We start from the raw sequence: 22,886 nt of genomic DNA, 5'->3' as shown, positions 1-22,886 counted from the left end.
GCAGGTATTTGGACCACCCAATTTTCTTCATTATATTCACATGATCATTTTTGTAGCATCCATTAAAAATTACAAAAGAAGGGGAAAAAACAACTGCGTGAAGACAGAATTCATTCATTGAATCTTAATCGTTTCTCCATTGTGGTGGCTTTTGAGTGTATATTATTAACAAGGTTAGTAAGTTAAGTAAGGACTGATAGCTCCATCAGTCCATTTTCCATTCAGCATGCTTGTCAGTCATCTTGCTACAGGAAAACTCTGTTTCCAAGCAGTCGACCGTCCGGCCATCATTGATCTATCGAGTCAGTCAGTCATATCAGACAGGATTCATCTATCTGCCCTTCCATCCATCCACCTATCTGTCACTGCTTTCTTTTGCTTCTGATAAGCAGCTTTCCTGGTAAAACCCTAGAGAGATGGCCAAAAGAGGGGGTAGAGACACAGGGGGATGGTGGTCTTATATCCACTAGATGTTCACTCCTCGCAGATGACCTGTATGTGTTTATTATGGGATGAGATCAGGCCACGGTCCCTGCCCGACAAAGAGATTGGGTCCCACGCGTGTTGAGATAAACGCACAAACTCGCACTTAAATAGGCTGTCACGCACCTACACATGACCTTGTAATCACGCCGTGTGTTGCTTTGACCCCCAATTCATTCGCGATTGCTGCCCTGTCCAAACTGTCCACCTGGCCCGTTTCATTTAGAGAGCTTGTTAAAAGTTCAATAGGTGAGGACTCGCTTACAGATTAAAAAACAAGCGCTGCCACTGTATAGATATGACGCCCGGCTTATTTGGGTGCGTGACCTTGGGTGTCCGCCTCACTCTTATTCCATCATTTTCACCTCACTTGTAATCCCTAGCCTTGGTTTTCTATCGATATATGTATGTTGCGGGTCACGTAGGCTACCAGGCGAATTACCTGAGCATCGTCATAGGTCACTGTTGAAAGAGGTCAGTTTCAGATATGCTACTTCTAGAAAAATATTTTTGGAAAAAATAGAGGGGAGCTGTATACTTTAAATTGCATGTTCATTTTTTACAATAGCAGGAGTAACATTTTTATTCAACTTTAGAGGCCCTCTTGACCCCAAAATCTACTGAAATGTCCTATAAATGTTGTCTGATCAATGTTAAAGCAATGACTTAACACGCAGCTGTGACAGGTTATTTATGTTGGTCGAGACTGTCGGCACCGCACTTCAAATCCTGATGAGAATCTAATGCTTGCTAAATGAGTCAGATATGCATGTTCAAAAAAAGTGAGTATTGCGTTGGGCACATTGGAAAGTCGCGGTGCAAACGAGACACAAAGAAAACTAACAGACTGAATCAAATCTTACTCAGGCAATCTACCAATAGTACCTTGGCGATCAACATAATGAGCACCCCTATGAAATTTCTGTTTCTTCATCTTCCTTTAGTAAAGCAACGTAAGGTCAAAATACTATCTCAAAATAGTTCATCCGCATCAGAAAGCATAAAGTGCTGTGAAATTTCTCAGGAGACAACTGTGTTCACTGTGAACTTGATAAAACACAATCGACCCACGCCAGCAATTGACATGGCTAAATAAACCTCACTTCAAGCACCTTGACTTTTGTTCTTCTCTAGTTTTCCTACATATTCTAGGTCCTTGATTTCCCAAATAAATATTTACTCTTATCTAAAAACTAGGGACTACTGAGCCATATAATTTCCGGATATTTTCCACTTAAGAACATCATTTTCAGTTGGCTTAGCCATCATTATAGTTGATACATTTGGCTTGCATACCACTGAAACAAATGGGTCATGACATTATCTTTGGCCACCACGCAAGCCAAACTCAGTATCCGTGTGCAATGGCATACAAACATGTGAGTGATACAGGTGTGCAGATGTGCCAGTGTTTATACACAAGTTATGTGTGTCAAAGTTGTGTGCCTTGGCTGGAAGCAGGGCTCGGCTCAGATGGGCACTGGCAGCCATATTGGTATGTTTCAAGTCATTAGCCAATAAAACTGCAGGTAATCACCAAAAAACATCTCCAGCTGGACAGGGAGGGAAAAGTGGAATGGGAAAGAAGGGGATAAGAGGAGAGCAAGATTTTGGATGAACAATAACTTTCGACGAGGAATTTTGACATGGAAATTAGGTAGCCAGAAATGTGAATGCAGAGTTTGTGATTTCATGCGTTTGTGTTAGTTTTGAGCAGAGTGGGTGTGTGTGCAGTTGGGTCACAGCATGGAAGAAGTGGCTGTGACAGCTGCTGTTTCTGTGGCGTCAGTCCAGCAACACCTGACAACGTGCATCTATCAGCCCCTTATTGAGGGAGGGGGATGCATAAAGGCCAGTATGGCGATGGAATGATGGGATGAAATGAGATGTGAGATACAGAAAACCAAAGTGGTGGAAAAAGTCAGAATTATACCTTAAATTCCCACCAACTTTTCACCCTGATTAAACATTTGAAAGTAGCTAAAAGTACAGAAACAACAATTCTAATGACTTCACTGATGGCGTCACACGAATACACTGAAACCAAATATGTATATTATAAAACATATGAGGAGGACATGGAAAACAGACTGGATAGGGGCCCTCCAGGACCAGAGTTGGGCACCCCTGCTCTAATGTATCAAATAAGTTGAATGAATCCATTATCTCAGGAGCACACTTCATAGATACAATCAGTAATGTGACAGATCTTCCAAGGTTGTCAATTGTAATGCAGCAGGTGGACACTAACACGCATCTCAAAGGAGATTGGAGGGGATTTGAGGCCCTCATATATCCCCCCTCACGGACACCGACAGTCTGCACGTTATACAAAAAAATCCTCCTGGAAGAATCACTGGGTCCCATAAGCCCAGCTTCAGTGTCCGTAAGAAGCGGGTGGGCAGAACTAAAGACACGCGCGCTCCTGTGGCGCTATTACATCCTGCTGTTCTTGTTGGTACATTTTAACCTCTCTCTGTGAAGAATGTTGTAGAATACAGAGACTGCAAGCGACATACTTTTCAAGCTCCTTCTACCAAAGCAGGCCATTATAATATATCTACTATGCAGCATCCTTCATGCGAACTTGTTTTGAGTCCAGGCACTGCATATCAACAGCTGTAAATGTCTCTTTAGCGCACTTATTCATTTAGCTAGCCCACGTGCACTAACGAGACCGATCACGGACGAAGGTTCGGTGTCATTAGCACAACTAGCCTAAGTGCTAAGTAATTGCTGAATTAATGTGCTCCACCAGTATCTTTCACATTGCGAGTTAACATGTCCCATTAGTGGTGTCTATTAGATTTCCCCAGCGTTTAGCATGTTTACCCAGTTACTTTCACTAACACGGCCAATTAACAAGGTTCTTGTTAGCCATTAAGACCAGTTTATGCATTTAGCCTTTTCCCAAGCTAACTAGCCCCCTTAATCAGTGGGGTAATGAGAAAACATCCTCTCCACAGCAGCAGTCAATAGTAATCACTGTTTATTCTCTTGCTCTGGGAGACACATGAGATTACTCGGGTACTAAGGAGATGTCCTTCTGGAAGAAGATGAACTTACAGGGTTTTTTTTCTCTAGCTTTTGAATGTGCATTAATAGCAATTTCGTCCAAATTCAGCCGCAAAGTAATCTTGTAATTGTATCTCCAAATCTTCAGCATTACGAGATAACTCTTTTACTCAACAGTGGCTTTATTCTGCACAGTGCAAAACCAACATCGAAACCTGTCCTCATGAAACACATTTTAATTTTCCTCACGCAAAAATGATTAAATTTGTAAATCACTAGAATGAATTTTTCATGTCATTGTCTCTTAACTCTTAACTGCAGAAAATGCTGAATGAATCCTTAAAGTATCAGAATCTGAAACTGTTTCATCATACAAAATCCAGCAAATATCGATACTCTCCACTTGTTGTGAATTGAATTGAATGCTTTTATTGTCATTATCCAAGTATAATGAGTTTTAAAGCTTCACCACAAAGTGCACAAATAACAACAACAAACAAACGTGTGCCTACTCTTAGCAAAAGCGTCTACATTTCCCAGATGTAACCCTCTCCTTTGTGCTTCCTTCCAAAGGTAACATTGAGTACAGCTGTCCAGCCACCAATGAGTGTGAAATCACCAAGAGGAGACGCAAGTCATGCCAGGCCTGCCGCTTCATGAAGTGTCTGACTGTGGGCATGCTGAGGGAGGGTAAGGGAAAAGGTCTCTTCCTAATCTTTCTCCGTTAGCCGTGAGCGTACACAATATTACAGTAGCAGTAATGGCGACTGACGCTGCATTTAATTGCAGAACCAACTACTGTATGACTCGTATAAATGTAGGCACAAGAATTTCGTAGGATTTCCAATCTTGAATTTGTAATTTTTCTGAGGATATAAGCTATAGATCTAATTTGGTTATGGTTGAAATCTCTTACGACCACATTTTACCCCAATTTCGGTTGAATTCTGAGTTCTGGTCGATGTAGCACAATAGATTGGTTTTCTTTTTGGTTCCTCTCATTAACTTTTTTCCTATCTGTCATCATGCGTTGCACTCACTTTCTACACACATGCAAACATGTGCACTACACCTTTATGTCTAAATGAGGTAACATTAGTTGCTCCAGCAGTGCTGAAAAAGAACAACTGTTATGACTGCTGTCGCACCACTTTGATTAAATACACTCATTTCTCTTTTTCACACTCCCCTGGTAGCGCTAGCTCTTTCTCTGCCTTTGGTCTTCCCACCTCCGACCTTTCCACTCCCACCGCACTTTCTGCCGCGGAAGGAAGAAATGGACGGCCGATAGAGAAAGTCCAAGAAACGGGAATAACGGCCTGGGAGGGAGGAATGCAGGAGACTTGGGAGAAGAGATTGATTTATAGGCACTAAGGAGAGGGGCCGGGGGAGGATGAGAGCCAGCGTGAGGGTCAGGTTGGCCGAATGAAGTAGAAAGTGTGTGTGAGAGAAAGCAGAGGGAGAAGGAGGGTCAAGGTTGTAATTGATGGGAGACCTGGACGCCGCCTGCCGCCCTCCCTCTCCCCGGCTTGGTCAGGGAGTGTGGCTCGGCCCCGCCGCGTGGCAGCCCCCTCGCCATCCATTCTTGTCTTCTCTACGCCCTCACGTTTGCGCTACCACTTCATCCATCCACTCACTTCTACATTTGCGCTCGCTTCCATCCCAGTGGGGTGATGTAAGACGAACGGACACTTCATTAGATATTAGCCTCAATAGATGAAAGTATATGATAATGCCTCTTTGATTGACACTGACATCACACTATAATTAACAAGTTAATGTCTGGCAGGCAGTATTTTCTGCTGCTTTATTTGGAGATTTTGACTTGCACATTTGTCAAATCTGGTGCAAGGGTGGCCAGAGGAAAAAGTATTGATATATATATTTTTTAAATTATTATTATTGAATGGTTGGTCAATGGATAGCTTCAAAATGAGTTGATTTATGATCCTGATGCAAGGATTTAAAGTACTCCAAATCGGTCAAAAAAATTCTAAGATTCCTTTATTGTCACTCGATAGAACCCAGTGAAATATGTGGCATTTTGTCATGTTATTAGGCAAAACAAGGCAAGCAAACATTCAAAACACTTTTCAGGATGATGCAGTGCACTGCAAACTGCAAACCAAACAAAATAATAAACATTGTTAAATGCATACCTCTCTGGCAATTTTCTGATACTGCTTTTCGTATTGGCTCTTTGACTTGATATACGGCACTCATGAATAAGTACAAAACCTTAGCAAACAGCTTGTAGATGGTGTTGTAAATAAGCAGAAGAAACTATATTTTTTCCCAGGAGTGCAACAAAACCTTTCCCTTCACTATAAATGCCAACTCATCTCCTTTTTAGTTCCTCCACGCTCTATTCCCTGCTACCGTGGCGTTTGTTCTCCCAGTCAATCTGACATTGGCAGAAGCCATGTTTCATCTCCTGTTGTCCCTTAAGTCAGCTTTCATGCACGCGTATTAGACCAATACACACGTACAGGCTGGTTTATCATTGGCAGCGTCTGCTTGCTTGAGTGTTCACTTGGGCCGTAACGTATATTTGTCTGAGACGTGACAAACTCGACTAGAAAGGTTTACAATTAAATGCTTTCATCGTATTGTTTTTGCATGTGTTTGCAAAGAGGAAAACAAATAGCTGCCTTTAGTGGCTGCACATACATCATTCACACACACACACACAACTAGGCCTACATATATACAGTATACATCAACTTGACAGACCACAGCCACCCCATTTATATTGGTGGGTTTGAATTTAATACAAAGGGGCCCACTCTACATAACATCATTTTTAAACAGCAAGCCTAGTTTGCTGAATTTTAGTGGTGATTTTTTTTCTTCTTTCATCTGCAGACATCTACTGCAAACACAACAGCAATTGTGTGGTAATAATGACGTCATTTAAAATGAAGTTGAAGTTTTAAGCGTTTTCTCATTAAATGGCCCGTAAACAGATTTTTCGTATAGCTTCAAAACTCCATTATCAAGAAAAAAAACATTGAAAACACCTTACGGCTCAAATGATCTTAATGGCAATCACTCATTTTTTTTACATTTTTGTTTTGTAATGGTCCACTTGGAAAATTTACAATTTAGGAATACTATTAGCATCAAGATAAAGATTCCCATTTGCAGATGTTTGACCCATTTTTGAAATTTAAGCTATTAACTAAACTTATCCAGTGAATGTGAAAACCGTTTCTACAGATAAAAAATGACTAGCATTAATCATACACAATGATCAGCTACCAGAATATTGGTAAATGATTGTTGTATGCCTTTATAAGGTCAATTTCCATTTTTGAAGAAAAAATCGTCAATGTGACTTATTTCCCATCATTGTCAGAATTCCGACTGACCTTAGAAAAAGACTACTAACCAAACTGGTCAGCAGGTCGATTGCAGTACACATAAAGAATCTGACAACCATTCACACTCATATTCACACCATTTATAAGTGAGAAACGAACCAACGCAGCCTGCGAGAAGTCAGGCAAGTGACCCACTACACCGTGGATGACCTTAGCGCTCAACATACGGCCCGAAACTGCAGTACCATTCAAGTTCCGAACGCATTCAGTCCTCCTAAAAGTGGTGGAGAAAAAGGAGTAAGCAAGTAGAGGAAGGCAGGGTACGAAAGAACATGGGGACACCCACCCACCGATATGAAGCAGCTAATTTCTGGAGCGAGGCAATTAAAAAGCCTGACTTTATTATGAGAAGTTCCCCTCTGGCGATGACTGTCTGTCCATTTTTAATGAGGTCATAATGATGCGTCAGCTGAAGCCCGAAAGGTCGCATGGGCGGGGCTTAGAGAGCAGCATTTGGGTGTTGCGAGGATGGGGGGGGGGATGATTGCAGGTAAAAGATTGGCTGGAAATAATGAAGCAGACGAGAGTTAAACGATCACCTGGGGAATCCGTGTTAGAGGTTTGATTTGCTCCCTTTTAAACACACTTTATGTGTATTTGGACCTCAAAAGACTGGCGTCACACATCAGAAGTGAAGTGTTGTGATGTGAATTACAAAACGCACATCAGACAATTGAACATGAAAGGTTTTGGCAAGAGCCACTGGTGCATGTGTAGCACGCATATGGTCCTATTGACAACAGTGTGGCTTTGATGACGGCACGTCACACGCGTCCCGCTTTAAAGAGACACAACATGTCCGGACCGGGACCAAAGTCTCCATCTCTATCAAGTCGTAAACGGCCAGCTGGATTCAGATGGTCCGCTAGCAGGGACACCAGACCACGCGCCGCTCATATAAACCTTGGCATGTGGCCTCACGCACACACACGCACACAAAATCACACACAGTGCAGCACGTGCCAACTTTGGCCAAGCTTCCCAAGACCTAATGAGGGAGATTGGTTGGAATGCAATAGTCTGTGTATGACACTTTCTGTGAGCGTGTGTTTTTTACCCATATGCAGGTAGGTGGTGGTGTGTGTCATCCGTCTCCAGTTTGATCTTGACTGTTACCAATTATCGTTTTCTCAAGTAAAGAACTGTATTTGTCTGGATAGTTCAAGAGTCAAGGAGTCTTCCATTTCAGGTCCTGACATCCGATATTTTAAGGTTGCAGCTATTTCAATGACCACATGCAAACTTCATACTATAAGGATTTGGGGCTACATATAAAAGACTATATTTATCCAGCATCCTGGCCGCCATCAGTTTTCTTTTGTGGTGCACCTGCAAATTTGTTGTTTTTTTTGTAGTGGTATATACAGGAGTAATTGCTTTTAAGTTTCTACTCTCATTACAATACATTATCGCACCTATCCCCATTCGCATAGCCCCACCCCCCACTTTCCCCAGATACAAATCAAGCACTGACATAATACATATCCTGCTGCCATGTCATTTATCCTCCGTATAGTTACAGGTAAAGTTTTCCTTGGCAACCCATCAAATATGATTAGTTTGAGGTCATTTCTTTCTGCACTAGTCACTTATTGGAGAATTTATTTTACTTTTATTTTTTGACTCCGAATCGAGGGGGCCCGTGTGGTAGAATCACTTATTTGTCTAAATTACCACATAATATTTTTAGATTAGATGAGATGAAACTTTATTCATCCCGCACTTTAGCAGTTTTTGATGCGATTTTGTGGCCAACCCCCTAAAATATTAACTGCCCAAGGTGCAACTTCCCAACAAATTTAATGACCGTTTGCGTTGTTTCCAAATACAGCCAGACAGACAGATTCTGGTCAATTATATGAAATATGTTCTTTAAAATTATGTTTGTCCCTCATTCATAGGAATATAAGCCTAAATGATTTTGAATGAATGACAAATGTGTTCAGTTCTTATATATTTTCAAAAATAAAAAATGCATCTAATAATGACATTTATTGAGAAAAACTGCAATTGAGAATGGGAGAGTGAGAGACAGAATGGAAAAGGAGATCAGAGTCATGTTAGAAAGACAGGAGAAGATGAGGAAATTAAGGAGGAGAAAAGCGCCAGACAACCGATGGCGTCTGGTGCTTCCTCATGGGAAGCTTGCGGCTAAATCGGGCCTGTAGTGTCATCCCCACTAAGTGTATGTCCATGCCAATGTGTATGTGAGTGTGCGTGGATAGCATCTGGTTGCAGCCCATCCAGAAAGGAGTGATAACACTGTGACGAGAGCCCAGACTAAGTGCTCCACTCTCTCCTACCGAGGCTTCATTTTATTTTGGGGAGCTTCTCAGGGTGCAAACAACAGTAAACACCTTATTTTCAGTAGATTTTTAAGATGTTAGTTCAAAATAAGGATGTATGTTTTACAAATTTAACGATATGTGGGCATAAATCCACGCACTGCTTATAATTGGCCTTTTGAAATGGGGGAAAAGGAAAATAAGATTTCTTCAAGGGTCCTGACACTGAACCCACACACATTGACTGTCTTTTTACATGCGCGCACATACATATTCAATCAAGAGTGACCACAGCCACCTGCCCGCCGCCTCAGGCACACCTTGTCATATTTGTTCTGATCTTTAGGAAAATATAAATAAATGAAAAACTGCATGGCACTTAGACACACACACACACATGGACACACTAACACACACACGCACACACACTTCTTCCTGCCATAACCTCAACATTTCAATATCACCTCTTTATTTTTATCTTTTAATTCAGGTCCTCCTTTACCTTTCGTCAAACTACAGCGGTAATAAAGAAAATGCAAATTCTGTGCTCTTGAATGTCCTCAGCGGAAACAAGTATTTTTTTTATATAACACTCGCTTGCAGTGTGGGCAGATATTTTTTTATTGTCTTTTTAACAGTCAAAAGTCAGAGGCTTTCTTTTTTGTGTGTCTCGGCATTAGCTGAGGTCTTCTCCCACTCGGACTTCTTCACTCACTCTGTCAGCATATTCTTATTTGGCTTTTGTCACCTCTCAATCCACTTGATTTGCCAAGACTTCAAGCCCAATCCTATCATTTCTTGTTTTGCATGATGGGTCCCTTGAGAATTAGCCACTGTCTTTATCCTCTTCTCATTTTATTCCAGCACTTTTCAATTGCAAATTGTAAGCATTCAAAAAGAATGCAAACTGTGAACAGTCTTCAAACCCGAGGAAAGGCGTGGCGTGTTAAAATCAATCAATTGCATCAACATTTTTATTTTTAATTTAAATAAATGTTTTTCTCTTCAAAGAAAGATACAGGATGACAGAAGTCAGAGAATACGTACGGTTTTTCTTTTTTAATTGGTAATGTGATAGAAAATAGTGTTTTATTCATTTTTGTGAAAAAAGAAAATGCTTTCAGTATTTCCCTTTTTATTTAAAATAGATATAATGAGAATAGATAATAGTAAAGAATTTTCTCCTTTTTGTTTTATGAATTAAATATATGAATACATAAAATATATATATATATATATATATATATATATATATATATATATATATATATATATATATATATATATATATATATATATATCATGTCTAATAGACTTAGCTATTACCAGGCTCAAAAAATTAGAGACTTTTTCTGTCAACAATGTTTCTGGGAAAAAAAAAATGATCGACTCAAAATGTTGATGTGATTGATTTGATTACTGATTAATTATCAGTTAATCAATTAATTAATAACACTTCTTTTAATATCATATTGACTGCCATTGACACCGTTAGACGTCCATTCTATTTGACGGGAAGGTGCGATTGAATGAAAGTTGAATGGACAAATGCCGCTGTCCATGGTACTGAAAGATGAACATTTACAGCCAATCCTCAGGATTTAAAAAATGGGATGTTGTTTGTATTGTTATCAATAGAAGGCAATGACTTACAGGTAACCCCCCCCCCCCCCCCCCAAAAAAAAAAAAAGTTGTGCACCGCTGCACTGTGCAGAAAAAAAAAGAAATATCATCCATCATCGATTGTTTGACTTTGATACATTATAGTCATGAAATTCTTAGTGGTTCAAGGCCTACTCCCATCTGTGAAGCAGACACCTTGCATTGTACTTTGTCTGTCTGAGGATTTCTTCTGTCTTTTTATATCAAGTCTCAATTCTCCCTCATTATTCTCCACCTATTTCATTTATTAGAACTCGGGCCGCCACTTTCTTTCCCCATCCTTTAAATTTCAGACTCCCTTTTACTGGCCCATCCTTTACAACCCCTTCAACCGTGTTCTTCTTTTCTCCGCTGAAGTCTCCGTTTAATTTCTACCATCACAATCCTCTTGCTTCTTTATCAGCTTTTATCAAAATTGTACTTTCATTTCTCTCCCATAAACTCATTCATTGTGCTCTCCTCCATCCTTACATCTCTTAGCTTACATTTTCTTTGCGCCCCCTTTCCCGACCGACGCCATTCTTTATGATTTGAAGGCTCATTTGTTAGGATGAGCTAAAGCTCTTCCACTCTCCGCCCTGTCCTCCTCCTGTCTCTCTTTTTTTGTGGAGGCTTTGGAAATATAATTTTCAATTTTTAATTTGATTCATTTAGATTTGATCATTAATCAGAACCAAGGGAGAGTTAATTTGGTGGAAAATAGATGAGGTAGTTAGGGAGGGCTCTTTATGAAGTGCCTGTCTGCTCTTTTAAGTTACAAGGGAGAGCGGAGGGGAATGGAAGGCAGAATTCTGCACATCATGGCCAGTGAGAAGAAATTCTCTCATTCTTGGAGACTACGCGAGCATCCACAAACCGTTATTCCAATGTGAGACCAAACATTTCTCATGGTGGAGCAGGGAGTGTTAAGGGTCAGTTTAGACACTTAGTGCATGTGCAAGTGCATGTGATGGGGAAGTGTTTTTTTACCTCCTGCTGTTAAGAGTTTCTTGACCGTTTGCTGACACTGCTCCCCCGCTTGAGCTTGGCTGTCAGACCTTCTGTCTACCTGTTTCTCTCCCTGGCACATGGACTTGCATTCCCAAAATACTGTAACACTAAAACACTCCTTGGCCTTTTTAAGGAGGTTAATTCGTGGTTTAGTTATGCGTCTCCTTTACAACAGTTTAACAAAAGAGTAGTATACACATACAGGATGTTTTTCAACACTTCATTTGCTTCAATGATTTTGATTTGTTTTGTTTCATGGAAATACAGGTCTGCCTCATGGTCCAAAGGCTGTGGGTTCGAGTCTTGTTTTGTGTCTATTCCATCAACAAATATGTTGAGAATGACAACTCTTATTGCTTTCTAAAGCGGAGGTTTTTGTTGTTGTTGTTTGAGTATACATAAGCGCGTCGGCCTCACAGCTCTGGAGTCCTGGGTTCAAATCCAGGTCATGTTGCATGTTCTCCCCGGGCCTGTGTGGGTTTCCTCCGGGTATTCCGGTTTCCTCCCACATTTCAAAAACATGCATGGTGGCTGATTGGACACTCTAAATTGCCCCTAGGTATGGCTGTGAGTGTGCGTGGTTGTCCATCTCCTTGTGGCCTGCGATTGGCTGGCCACCGATTCAGGGTGTCCCCCGCCTCTGGACAGGCAGCTGGGATTGGCTCCAGCACCCCCCCGCGACCCTAATGAGGATAAAGCGTTTCAGCAAATGAGATGAGATGAGAGAAATTTGAAGGAGAAACCAAAATAACTTTGATAAATTAATGTTGTAACTGGATTGTGCAGAAAGTCCTTCAAGAGCAGAAAAGAGATTTTTTTTGTTTTTTTTAACCCGTGTTTGGTTTCAGCGGAATGACTACTGTACGATACGTTTAAATGATTTTCTGACCAAACCATATTTTATCAAATGCTGCTGTGTTTTTCTATATGCATACTCGTTAACATGCAGTATAAAACCACTAATTGCAAACCAGATACATTGTTAAATATTTTTTTCTACTCGCTTTCTTGTACTCCTTTTGTAACACTAAACCACTAATAAACGATCCTTGTGCGAGTGTGTTTGCAAGTTAGCAAGAGCAGCTCTTACAAAGATTAGTTTTGCTTGTTAAGCTAAGAAAGTAATCTTCGCTGGATTATCTTGAAAATGCCTTTACGCTTCTTACTGGCCCCTTACTTTTTCCACATGCACACACAAAAAGAGTCTTAATTAAACAAACTCGTGTTAGTCCTTTTAAAATGATTACATCTTATTTCTTTTTCCAGGAGACCTAATTCGTGATACTTTAGCTGGCCAATATTGTGTCTCAGAAACTGATCACCCTAACCAACAAACAGCTCCCAAAACGGAGCTTTAATGTAATATATGAGTTCACGGCTACCACACAGTATTTATATTTTAAATGTTTGCCCTTGAATAAAAGCAAACGGAAATGGAAAACCTTTTGTCTTCTAAAACGAACAGCCAAGATGCACTTTTCCCCATCACTTATATAAAAATCTTTGTACTGTTGAAGCTAAAAAATCAGTCAAAAAACACTTGTAGATTGCATTCCTAAATAGCGCTTGCAAATAATACTGTTAATCATGCCATCATATTATCTTAAATGGAGTTTTCGTTTCCTCCAGAGCACATGGCACCTAAGTCTTCCTTATCCATCTTCCAGTGGTAACCACGGTAACATCCAATTCCCCAAGAGACAAGCCTAATTAAATTAGGGCTCCTTTGTGTCAATTAATTAAGGTGACAAAGGGAGAAAGGCCGAGATAGCAATTGACCTCCAAAAGTGAAGTAGTGAGAGAATAAGGCCCTTCGCCAAAGATACACGGAGTCTTGTTTATATTAAATTTAGTTCTTAGATAGTACACTTAATATTAAAAGTATTGAAACGATGGTTTTAACCCCGAACTAAAACAAAACATTTACATAGCATCCTTTGCAACATGATAAGGTCGCAGGAATGAGTGATTATTTGATTGTACTTGACTATTGAAGATTCAACATCGGGATAACGCGTTGATCGATGCACACTTTCTGATGTCTCTGCGCTGTTTTCAGGTGTTCGTCTGGACAGGGTTCGCGGCGGAAGACAGAAATATAAACGCCGGATAGATGCAGACAACAGCCCTTACCTGAACCCTCAGCTGGCCCTGCCTGCCAAGAAGCCATGTAAGTAAATATCCAAACACAGACACACAAAAGCGTAGACTCATTGATGTAGACGTTCCAGAGTAGCAAGCCACCTGCAGGATTCAACAATTTCTCCGTAATATTGCATGATATTCTGCAGGCCTGTTCATGTCAACAACAGTTGGACCATTATAAACAAGGCTACACACCCGCATACACAAACACATAAATGGACACAGTGTGGTAAGAAGCCCATCTGTTTAGGACATAGTTTATTTCCCTCTTTCTACGGCTTCCAGTTTAGGGTCATAACATTTTATACGTGTCATATTTTACTCTAAAGATATTCATTTGCTGTTGTGGTTTTTTTTACTGTCAAATCCACTCCTAGCCAAAATCGGATGATTGGAAAATGAATAAGAGCAAAATGGAGTGAGAGTGAAGGATGGGATGTGAAGCTAAATGATGGCTTTTCTCACAGAGATGGAGAAGAAGAGAAGGAGGCGTGTTAGGTAGGGAGGGACCAGCCAGAATTTTAATCCGGATTAAATCCAATCTGGCAACCACATCAAACTACAGTTAGCTCTCTAGCCAACTGTCTGGTCTTTCTCTCTCTATCTCGCTCTTGCTCTCTCTCTCTCTCTCTCTCTCTCTCTCTCTCTCTCTCTCTCTCTCTCTCTCTCTCTCGCTCTCTCTCGCTCTCTCTCTCGCTCTCTCTCTCGCTCTCTCTCTCGCTCTCTCTCTCGCTCTCTCTTGCTCTCTCTTGCTCTCTCACTCTCTCTTTCTCGCTCTCCATCACCCCGGCCCACACAAACACATGCAGTCCAGATTGAGCAGTGTTTAGCAGCTCGCTCCCTAAAGCCCATTTTGTTTAAAGCCTGAGCATATTCTGATTTAGTCCAATATGCTGAATGGCTGCACGACAGATTAGAACCATTTTTGCACTACTAATCATGGAAATGATGGGATAATCTCAGTTTTGGCCCAAACACATGCAGTGTTTTGGGTAGCTTCTGCTAACCCAATTACTAACTTCCCCCTACAATAGTGTAGTAGAGAGATTAAATATAAAGGAAGAATAGTTTTAAACCTACACTGCTATGTAATCCTGTCTTGATGGTAATGTCATCAAGTCGCACATTGTCTCGGTTTACCCCACCTTGGTCGGGATTCAAATTTACACCATTATTTTGGTAGTCGCTAATCACAAAAACACATCAGATTAGTTGGAGGAAGTGTAGTGCATGTAGAATAATCCCTAAGAACATAAAAGACTGTACTGGCAATTGAAGCTAGACTTTGCTTTTGGCTCAGTAGTCAGCACACCTGACTCCCACATTCAAGAGAGGACAAAAACGGATGACAGATTTGATTGTCACCAAGTCATTTAACACTAATATGTATAAAATATAGTTCTTTTGATGGTATTTAGTTGTTAATATGACAAGTTTTACAGGTTTCCCATTTTTTACTGCAGCTGCCAATATTTTGACATAAATGCTTGACTCAAATTTTTGCCCCCCACTCAAAACATAAAAATGAGCCATGGCTTTAAAAATCAAAACACATACATATTTTACATATTTTATTTTTCTGTCCCATACAATACAACATTTCCCGCTACATTACTCTCTACATCTCTGTGGGCTATCGGTAGCCAAAGCCACAGTGTCTACATTGATTTTGAGAATCAGACAATAGCTCAGGGTTTCAAAATGGACTTCTATTGATTGTAATTAGAGAAACATTAAATAAGATTTACTTGCAAACACAGCTGTTCATGCGTACGTGTATTTCTTCAGGACAGCCCAAGCCGGATACAAAACATTTGTGCATATGAAAGGATATTTATAAACCGTTAGGAAGAGTTATTTTTGTCTATTTGCTTTGATTCCTCTTAGCTCTTCTCTCGTCTGTTGTTACTCCTTTACTTGATTAGTCAGTGGATTAATTTGGGAGCAGGATTTCAGTGTGTTGCTATTGGGCCATAGAGATCTCATCACCACATGTCACTATTACCATCTGAGCTGTTTGGCTTTTACCATTATCTCCTCCTCACATGTCTATTGGTGATCTTCTTTAAGGTGGGTAACAAAAAGCGTGGCTTTATTGCCCTTGCATAAAAAAAGAGCTACTTTGGATTTGTGCAAATGAAAGGCCAAGCAGTTATAACATTCCCGCCCTATGACAAATAGAAGACTAGAAAATAAAAGCAGTGAAGTATACTCATGAAAATAGCAACTGAATTCAAAAAAGTGTCTAATGTGTTCGAATTGATCTTCATTTGCTGTTGACATCTTCCCACAGGATATGAAACAATGTTATCAGATTTTCTTCCTGAGGCCTGATTCTTATTGTTCTCCATTCAATTCACATTATTGAAACTCATTAGTCTATTTTACACTGTCTATAAAAATGACTTGAGCAAATAATGAGTGTTTTGCTTGAACATTTCATGGCTAATCAGACGCTCTTGCAATCACAAGGAGTATTATTAAAGACCCATTTGCATGTGGAATTGTTTATTTTCCAGTGTCCAATGTCCAATGAGCGAGGACTTTCTATGTGACCTTTGTATTGTATTGATTATTTGTTAGTTCACAAGGGTGTGAGATATCTTGCTGTGGTGCATCAAAGACCAACAAATATATTCAGATATTCACTCTCTTTCTGTCTCTGTGTCTCTTCTCTTCGTCTGGTGGTCATGTCAGTTGCCTTTGGCTGCCTTGCAGATAACAAAATTGTCTCTCACCTGCTGGTGGCCGAGCCAGAGAAGATCTACGCCATGCCCGACCCGACCGTTCCGGACAGCGACATTAAGGCCCTGACTACGCTTTGCGACCTGGCCGACAGAGAGTTGGTGGTCAACATCGGCTGGGCCAAGCACATCCCAGGTAGGAGAAGCCTGCTAAACTTTGGAGCATTCCGCAATACACCCAAACATGCGTGCTGCTGCGCTTCCATTTGCGAATTGACATTTCACCCTAATCCACTGCGCCAAAGTTTGAACTGTTGAGCCTGCAACAGTCTGACCAACCGGTCTCACATAGCCCATCATACGTGAAAATAAATTTTGTACCAATGAATGAAATCCCTTCTGAAATACACTATGATCGTACAGGCACTTCCTTTGGTACGTCAGACAAATAAGTGAGATCATTTAGAGCAGGGGTGTCAGACTCGGGTTGGTTCGCAGGCCGCATTAACGTCAACTCGATTTCATGTGGGCCTGACCATTTTAGATATAATATTTAGAATTTTTTTTTAATGGATTAAAAGAACTGGATTAAAAGCCCTGAATATTCAGTTTTTTATAGATCTAAAACAATGTTTATTTTAGCTTTTTTTATATATTTTTAGATTTTACAAAATGATTTTTGAACTAAAAACAGAAAAAAATGGATTAAAAAATTACAATTATTGATTTAAAAGGGGGGAAATCAGGAAATTTAATATACATCTATACTCTTCATTTTAATTTGATCCTAAAACAGAAAGGCGGCACTCATGATTTTCTTTCCCGGGCCACACAAAATGATGCAGCGGGCCAGATTTGGCCCCCGGACCGCCACTTTTGACACATGTGGTTTAGAAAGTATTATATGGATAGTTCTGTAATTGCGGGTGTATTTTACGACAACATTGCAATTTTAAATAATTTACATGGTTACACATGCAGTCTCTGAAGAAAGGAATTGTATGTCCGTCCTCAAAAAAATTCCACAATCCTAACTGACAATGCTAAATACTGTAAATATCAGATAATTATTCGTTACCATTGATCTATAAACTGCGCTAATCAAATCTTTCATGATTTGCTTATCATTAATGTGCATATCACAATAAAACATGAACATTAGATTTTAACAATGCACAGATTAGAATAAATACTAAACTGTCTAAATCGATAAGATGCAGTCAATGGCACTCACTACGTGGCGCTTGGAACAATGTCCATTATTTTTATCAATAAATGGGAAAATGGAAACAACTGAATGGAAGGAGACAGCGATGAGGGTTAACATAGCTATATATTGATCTTTTTTTCTAGATAATGTGCAGATATACCTATTGATCCACATGCCAAATTTAGCAGTTTGAAAAGTTCTTTTTTCATTACAAAAAAAATGCCCTTTTGATTCTTTTTTTCAAAAGCTCTTTCCTGTTTGGCTTTTCTTCTGCCTCTCCATTTATAAGTCAACCTGGTTATCCCCACCAGGCTCGTGTGTGGGCGCTTGTATTGGTGTTTGTGTAAGCCTGCGCGCAGAGAAACGATTGCTGGGCGGTGGAGAGAAGATGGCGTGATTAGATGAGCGAGAAAGGCAATCCACAGCTCTGTTTACAACACTGAACACTGATCTAATACTCACACACACAACACACACACACACACACACACACACTTCTAAAGTGATCTAGTGTTGAGTGGAGAGGATTGTCAAAGCAAAATGCTGGACTTCAACATTTGTTATCCTCTTTCACGTTAGATAAGAAGGTTAACAGGTCTTTTCTTTTCAATAGAATAAACGCTACTCTATTCTATTCATTTGTTGTCGTGCGTGGGAAGGGTTCTCGCCAACATACGTGCCTACAGCCATGTGCGGACATCTTTGCTTGCTATGCTACAGTAATTTTTTTAATCAAATTGATGGAGAGAGACGGAGTGAAAAAAGACAGAGGCAGAGTGAGGAGAGGTGGAGCCAATTTATGCTTCATGATATGGTTGCGCTGCGCTGCTCACACACAAGCACACACACACACACTCTCACAAAGGCTGGGAACAGTGGTAACAACGTGTCAAGGCGAGCGCCAGGCAGCTAATTTGAAGTCATTAGATGTCTGCCGTACTGGCAACAATTTGTTACGCTCACACATGCACAAAGGCCCGCACACAACAACACGAGCCGCACGTACGCTGAGTTAAGAGCCGTCTGCAGATAGCGAGAAGGCTAAATTGTAAACTAATTTAAACATCACTCAGCGTTAGAGAGGCTGCCTGCAAGACAGGCCCCCGGATAACAAGGCCACGCTGCGTGTGTACGGCCGTGCGTGTGTTTATGCGCGCCGCGAGTCCTGTTTGACACGCCAGCTCGTCCAACCTGGTGATGACGCGCACGCATGCGTGCACGCACACATCACTTTGATTGCTTCTTTTATTCCACGGCCTGCGCACATTTCCATACTGATATGGCCTATATGCAAACATTTGATATGTCATTAGAGGAGGAAAATGAGGTTTCGGCTAGTGTGTCTCTTGATATCCCACAAAGAATATTAAAGCACGCACAAGTGCGTGAGAGAGTGAGGAGAGAAGCGTAACGGGGATGGGGAAAATGTTGTTGAGGGAGAACATGCAGGCACACAAATGCAGTATTATATAAGCAAATATTTCCTCGTATACTGTACTGTTGCTGGGTTTGTTTGTTTGGGTTTTTTTTCGCGTCATGGTTGAAATTGCCAGGTATTGTTTATGGGGCAAGAAGTAGTTTAAAGGTTAAAAACCATGAAAATGTCTTCATGACAGCAACATATGTTCATTTATGGATGATGATGAATTAAAATACAGTGAAACCTCTTCATACGAGGACATTCCGTCTGCGAACCACCAATAATCTCCTTCTAATAGGAGGATACCAATACAAAATGATGGCATCCAGATGTTGTGAAATTTGCTGCTGCTGTCGAGTAACGTATGTCTGAACTAGTTTTGTAGAGAAAATATCTCTTCCTAAGATTAAAAGATAATAATTTAAAAAAAAAACATATTTCAAGGAACCTTTTCATGCCCTAAAATTGATCAGGGCATCTTGCCCAAATCCAGATGGAGACATTCTAGATCACATGTGTCAAAGTGGCGGCCCGGGGGCCAAATCTGGCCCGTCGCATCATTTTGTGTGGCCCGGGAAAGTAAATCATGAGTGCCGACTTTCCGTTTTAGGATCAAATTAAAATGAAGAGTATAGATGTATATTAAATTTCCTGATTTTTCCCCCTTTTAAATCAATAATTATAATTTTTAAATAATTTTTTCTGTGTTTTTAGTTCAAAAATCATTTTGTAAAATCTAAAAATATATATAAAAAGCTAAAATAAACATTGTTTTAGATCTATAAAAAACTGAATATTCAGGGCTTTTAATCCAGTTCTTTTAATCCATTTATAATTTTAAAAAATCTAAATATTATATCTAAAATGGTCTGACCCACGTGAAATCAAGTTGACATTAAAGCGGCCCGCGAACCAACCCGAGTCTGACACCCTTGTTCTAGATGGATGGATTGATCACTTCCGTTTTAAAAATACCATGGAGGTTTTACAGGTTAAGCACGTTCTGGAACCACCTGTGTTTTCTTATCATTGACCAAAATAAAAAGAGGTTATCGAGTTGAGATGTGTTTATTCAAGTGTAGTGTTGATTAATCAGAGTCAAAGCCACTATTTGAGGAAATATGTTACGTGGAAATATCATCAATGTTATCATTCCTAGGGGTGTGGAAGGACTGTGGTGTCCAATAATATGGATTAGTGCTGGGAAGATCTCATTTTAATAGCTTTCCAGGAGACAACTGCAGTTTGGTCTGAAGCCGCATGTCACAGTCAAGTGTGCGTGTGAATGAAGGAGGAATGAAAAGCAGTCAGGTGAGAGAGAATCCCTGGCAAATATTTAAAGAGGAGCCAATGAGAGTGTGAATGAAAAGAAAAGACCATTTGTCTGCCTGGAGAATTTCTCTTTTCATCCTCTCTCTCTCTTTCTCTCACGCGCTACATAATAGCTAAATGACTAGCACCCAGTCATGCTGGTAGCTCTTATCTAGACATGGGCACACAAAAGGCCAAGACAGGCAACCAAGGCGAGCACTTGACTTGACGAAGGAGCAATGAAACGAACAAATGAACCAATCAGTGAACAAGGAGCTCAAGTGCACTATTTTACCAAAACCAGAAGCCTTCAACCTAAGTGCTTCTCTTTCTTTATTCAAGAAAAGAAATTACACCCGCCCCCCATTTACTTGCGTCACTATCTCCCGATACTTTGCTTCCCCTCATTCTCCACTTTCTTTCTTTCCATTTCAATTTTGACATTCTGGATAAGCAGACTAGCGCGTTGGCAGTGATTCATTTTGATTGAGCTGTAAAAACGTTTCAAGGGAACACGGGAGGGTTTTTTTCTTCTTCTTTTAATCGACCTGCTTGAAGATTTGGGAACTCTTAACTTTAAAGTGGGTTCCCCGCTTGCCTCAACTATCTTTTATTTCGTCTTGGCTGATTGTTGACCATTACAAAGTTTGTCAGTGGCATTGAACGTGAGCAACTCAATCTTCATATCAACAAAGTTTTCTTATTTGTCGCAGGGGGCGCTGAAGTGATTTTATATCTGAATATCTGTTTGATATCTGAATAGGTTAGTGTAAAATAAATTGCCCATGCAGGAGAAAATATGTTTTTCACATAAGAACACTACATGTTGATGTTTTTTTTTTCTTCCAAATTTCCATTCAAATGTAAAATGTTCCTCCGAAACCAAGCACTTGTCTCTCAATCTCAAAATGAGATTTGATGGCTTCTAGTGGCAATTTGTGTTATTAGCCCTTGGGAAAAAATGAATAAACTCTCACCTTAAAAAGTTTCACCTTAAAGTTGTATTCAGTATGTTATTGTAAGGAGACCCATCATAACTGTTGACAAAACAGGGGGGAAAAGTTGCCCCTTGGAGAAGCTTTCATTCAATTTCGTTAATCAGCTGTTGAATGCAGTATGCTGGGTGCATCGATTTTCAACATGAAGGATTAGGAGGGTCAAAATTATTTTTATTTGAATTAAGGATAGTTGCCATAAGGACATTTTTAAAGGTAAATGGGAAGTATGGATTTTTTTGCCAATTTTCTTGTATTTTTTTGGTCATGAATTGCCTCAAGTTTGTTGGCAAAAATATCATCACGTCAACATTTTTTGGGGATTTCAACTAACTTTGCAGTACTTCAAAACTCATCAAAATAACATGGTTATAGTCAATCGCCAAATGTGCGTTTGGACCCGAAGACTGGTAATTGTCAAATTCAGTCGTGTTCGACAGTGTTGCTTGTTCAGTAATACTGAATTGGTACTTTATTGTAGATTAACATTGCAGGGTCATATTTGTGTAATTAAGAAATGTAGTATAGCTTTTGCTTTGCATTATTTGCCACCACTACAATACTATAAAAGATTTGGGAAGTGCAAATTAAAGTAGTCTCATATAACCGCATCAGTCATTGAATGCGAAGCTGAAAGGGTGGCGTATGAAATGTGAATAAAATGTGAGGGGGGGTCATATACATTAGCTCCCATCGCCTCAAAGAGACCTTCACACAATAGCAATCTGACCTGACGGCTAAGTAGCCCTTTGCCAACCTTCCAACCTCTCATTTGACCCTCCCACTCTCTCCCTCTGCCACTCTGATTTGACCTTTTACCCCACTGCAGTATCAGGTAAACCTCATTGCTCAGCCTTTCCTATTGTCTAATATATTTGGATATATCTGGCCTAGCAATATGTCCACAATCTATTATGGACTTAAACTGCTAGTGAGGTTTTTTTTTCTCCCTTTTTTTTTTTTTTTTGTCACTCATCAAGTAGCGAGGTCATCAACCTTGCTCGGTAGTGTTAGTAAACCAGTCAGTCAAGTGAGTTAACTGCCAGTCATACACTCACTTAGCAAATATTGATTCACAGAAGTGTCCTCCTTTTAGCAAATGAAATGTTTGGTCTCAGAAGACACACACACATTTTCATCCTTGACTGCACTTGACTGTAACAGTGCAGCCCCCTAAATTAACTCTGACACTCATTATGACACCTCATTGCACGAGTGTCTCTCTCTGATAGTGATTGCGCTTCTCAGACTTTCCTATTAAGTCTGGTGATGCTGACCATCCCAAGTTGTCCACATGATATTG

The 22,886-nt window shown here is 40.1% G+C and overlaps 1 protein-coding gene across 5 annotated transcripts in view; it reads left to right on the top strand.

The window, feature by feature from the left end:
* Nucleotides 1–22,886, top strand: part of esrrga (estrogen-related receptor gamma a) — a 65,310-nt gene that overhangs the window by 22,956 nt on the left and 19,468 nt on the right. For 2 of the 5 annotated variants that reach the window (XM_077592897.1, XM_077592935.1), the window contains exons 4-6: nucleotides 4,072–4,200; nucleotides 13,878–13,988; nucleotides 16,661–16,843. In XM_077592897.1, the coding sequence (XP_077449023.1) occupies nucleotides 4,072–4,200; nucleotides 13,878–13,988; nucleotides 16,661–16,843 (423 nt within the window). The remainder of the gene's footprint in view (nucleotides 1–4,071; nucleotides 4,201–13,877; nucleotides 13,989–16,660; nucleotides 16,844–22,886) is intronic. The other 3 variants (XM_077592927.1, XM_077592908.1, XM_077592918.1) reach the window with 3 other exon arrangements.

This window comes from Stigmatopora argus, chromosome 2 (genome assembly GCF_051989625.1).
Source record: "Stigmatopora argus isolate UIUO_Sarg chromosome 2, RoL_Sarg_1.0, whole genome shotgun sequence".
In the NCBI taxonomy this organism is placed as follows: domain Eukaryota; kingdom Metazoa; phylum Chordata; class Actinopteri; order Syngnathiformes; family Syngnathidae; genus Stigmatopora; species Stigmatopora argus.
The sequence above is the reverse complement of the archived record's forward strand: the minus strand, read 5'-3'. Positions and strand labels throughout refer to the sequence as shown.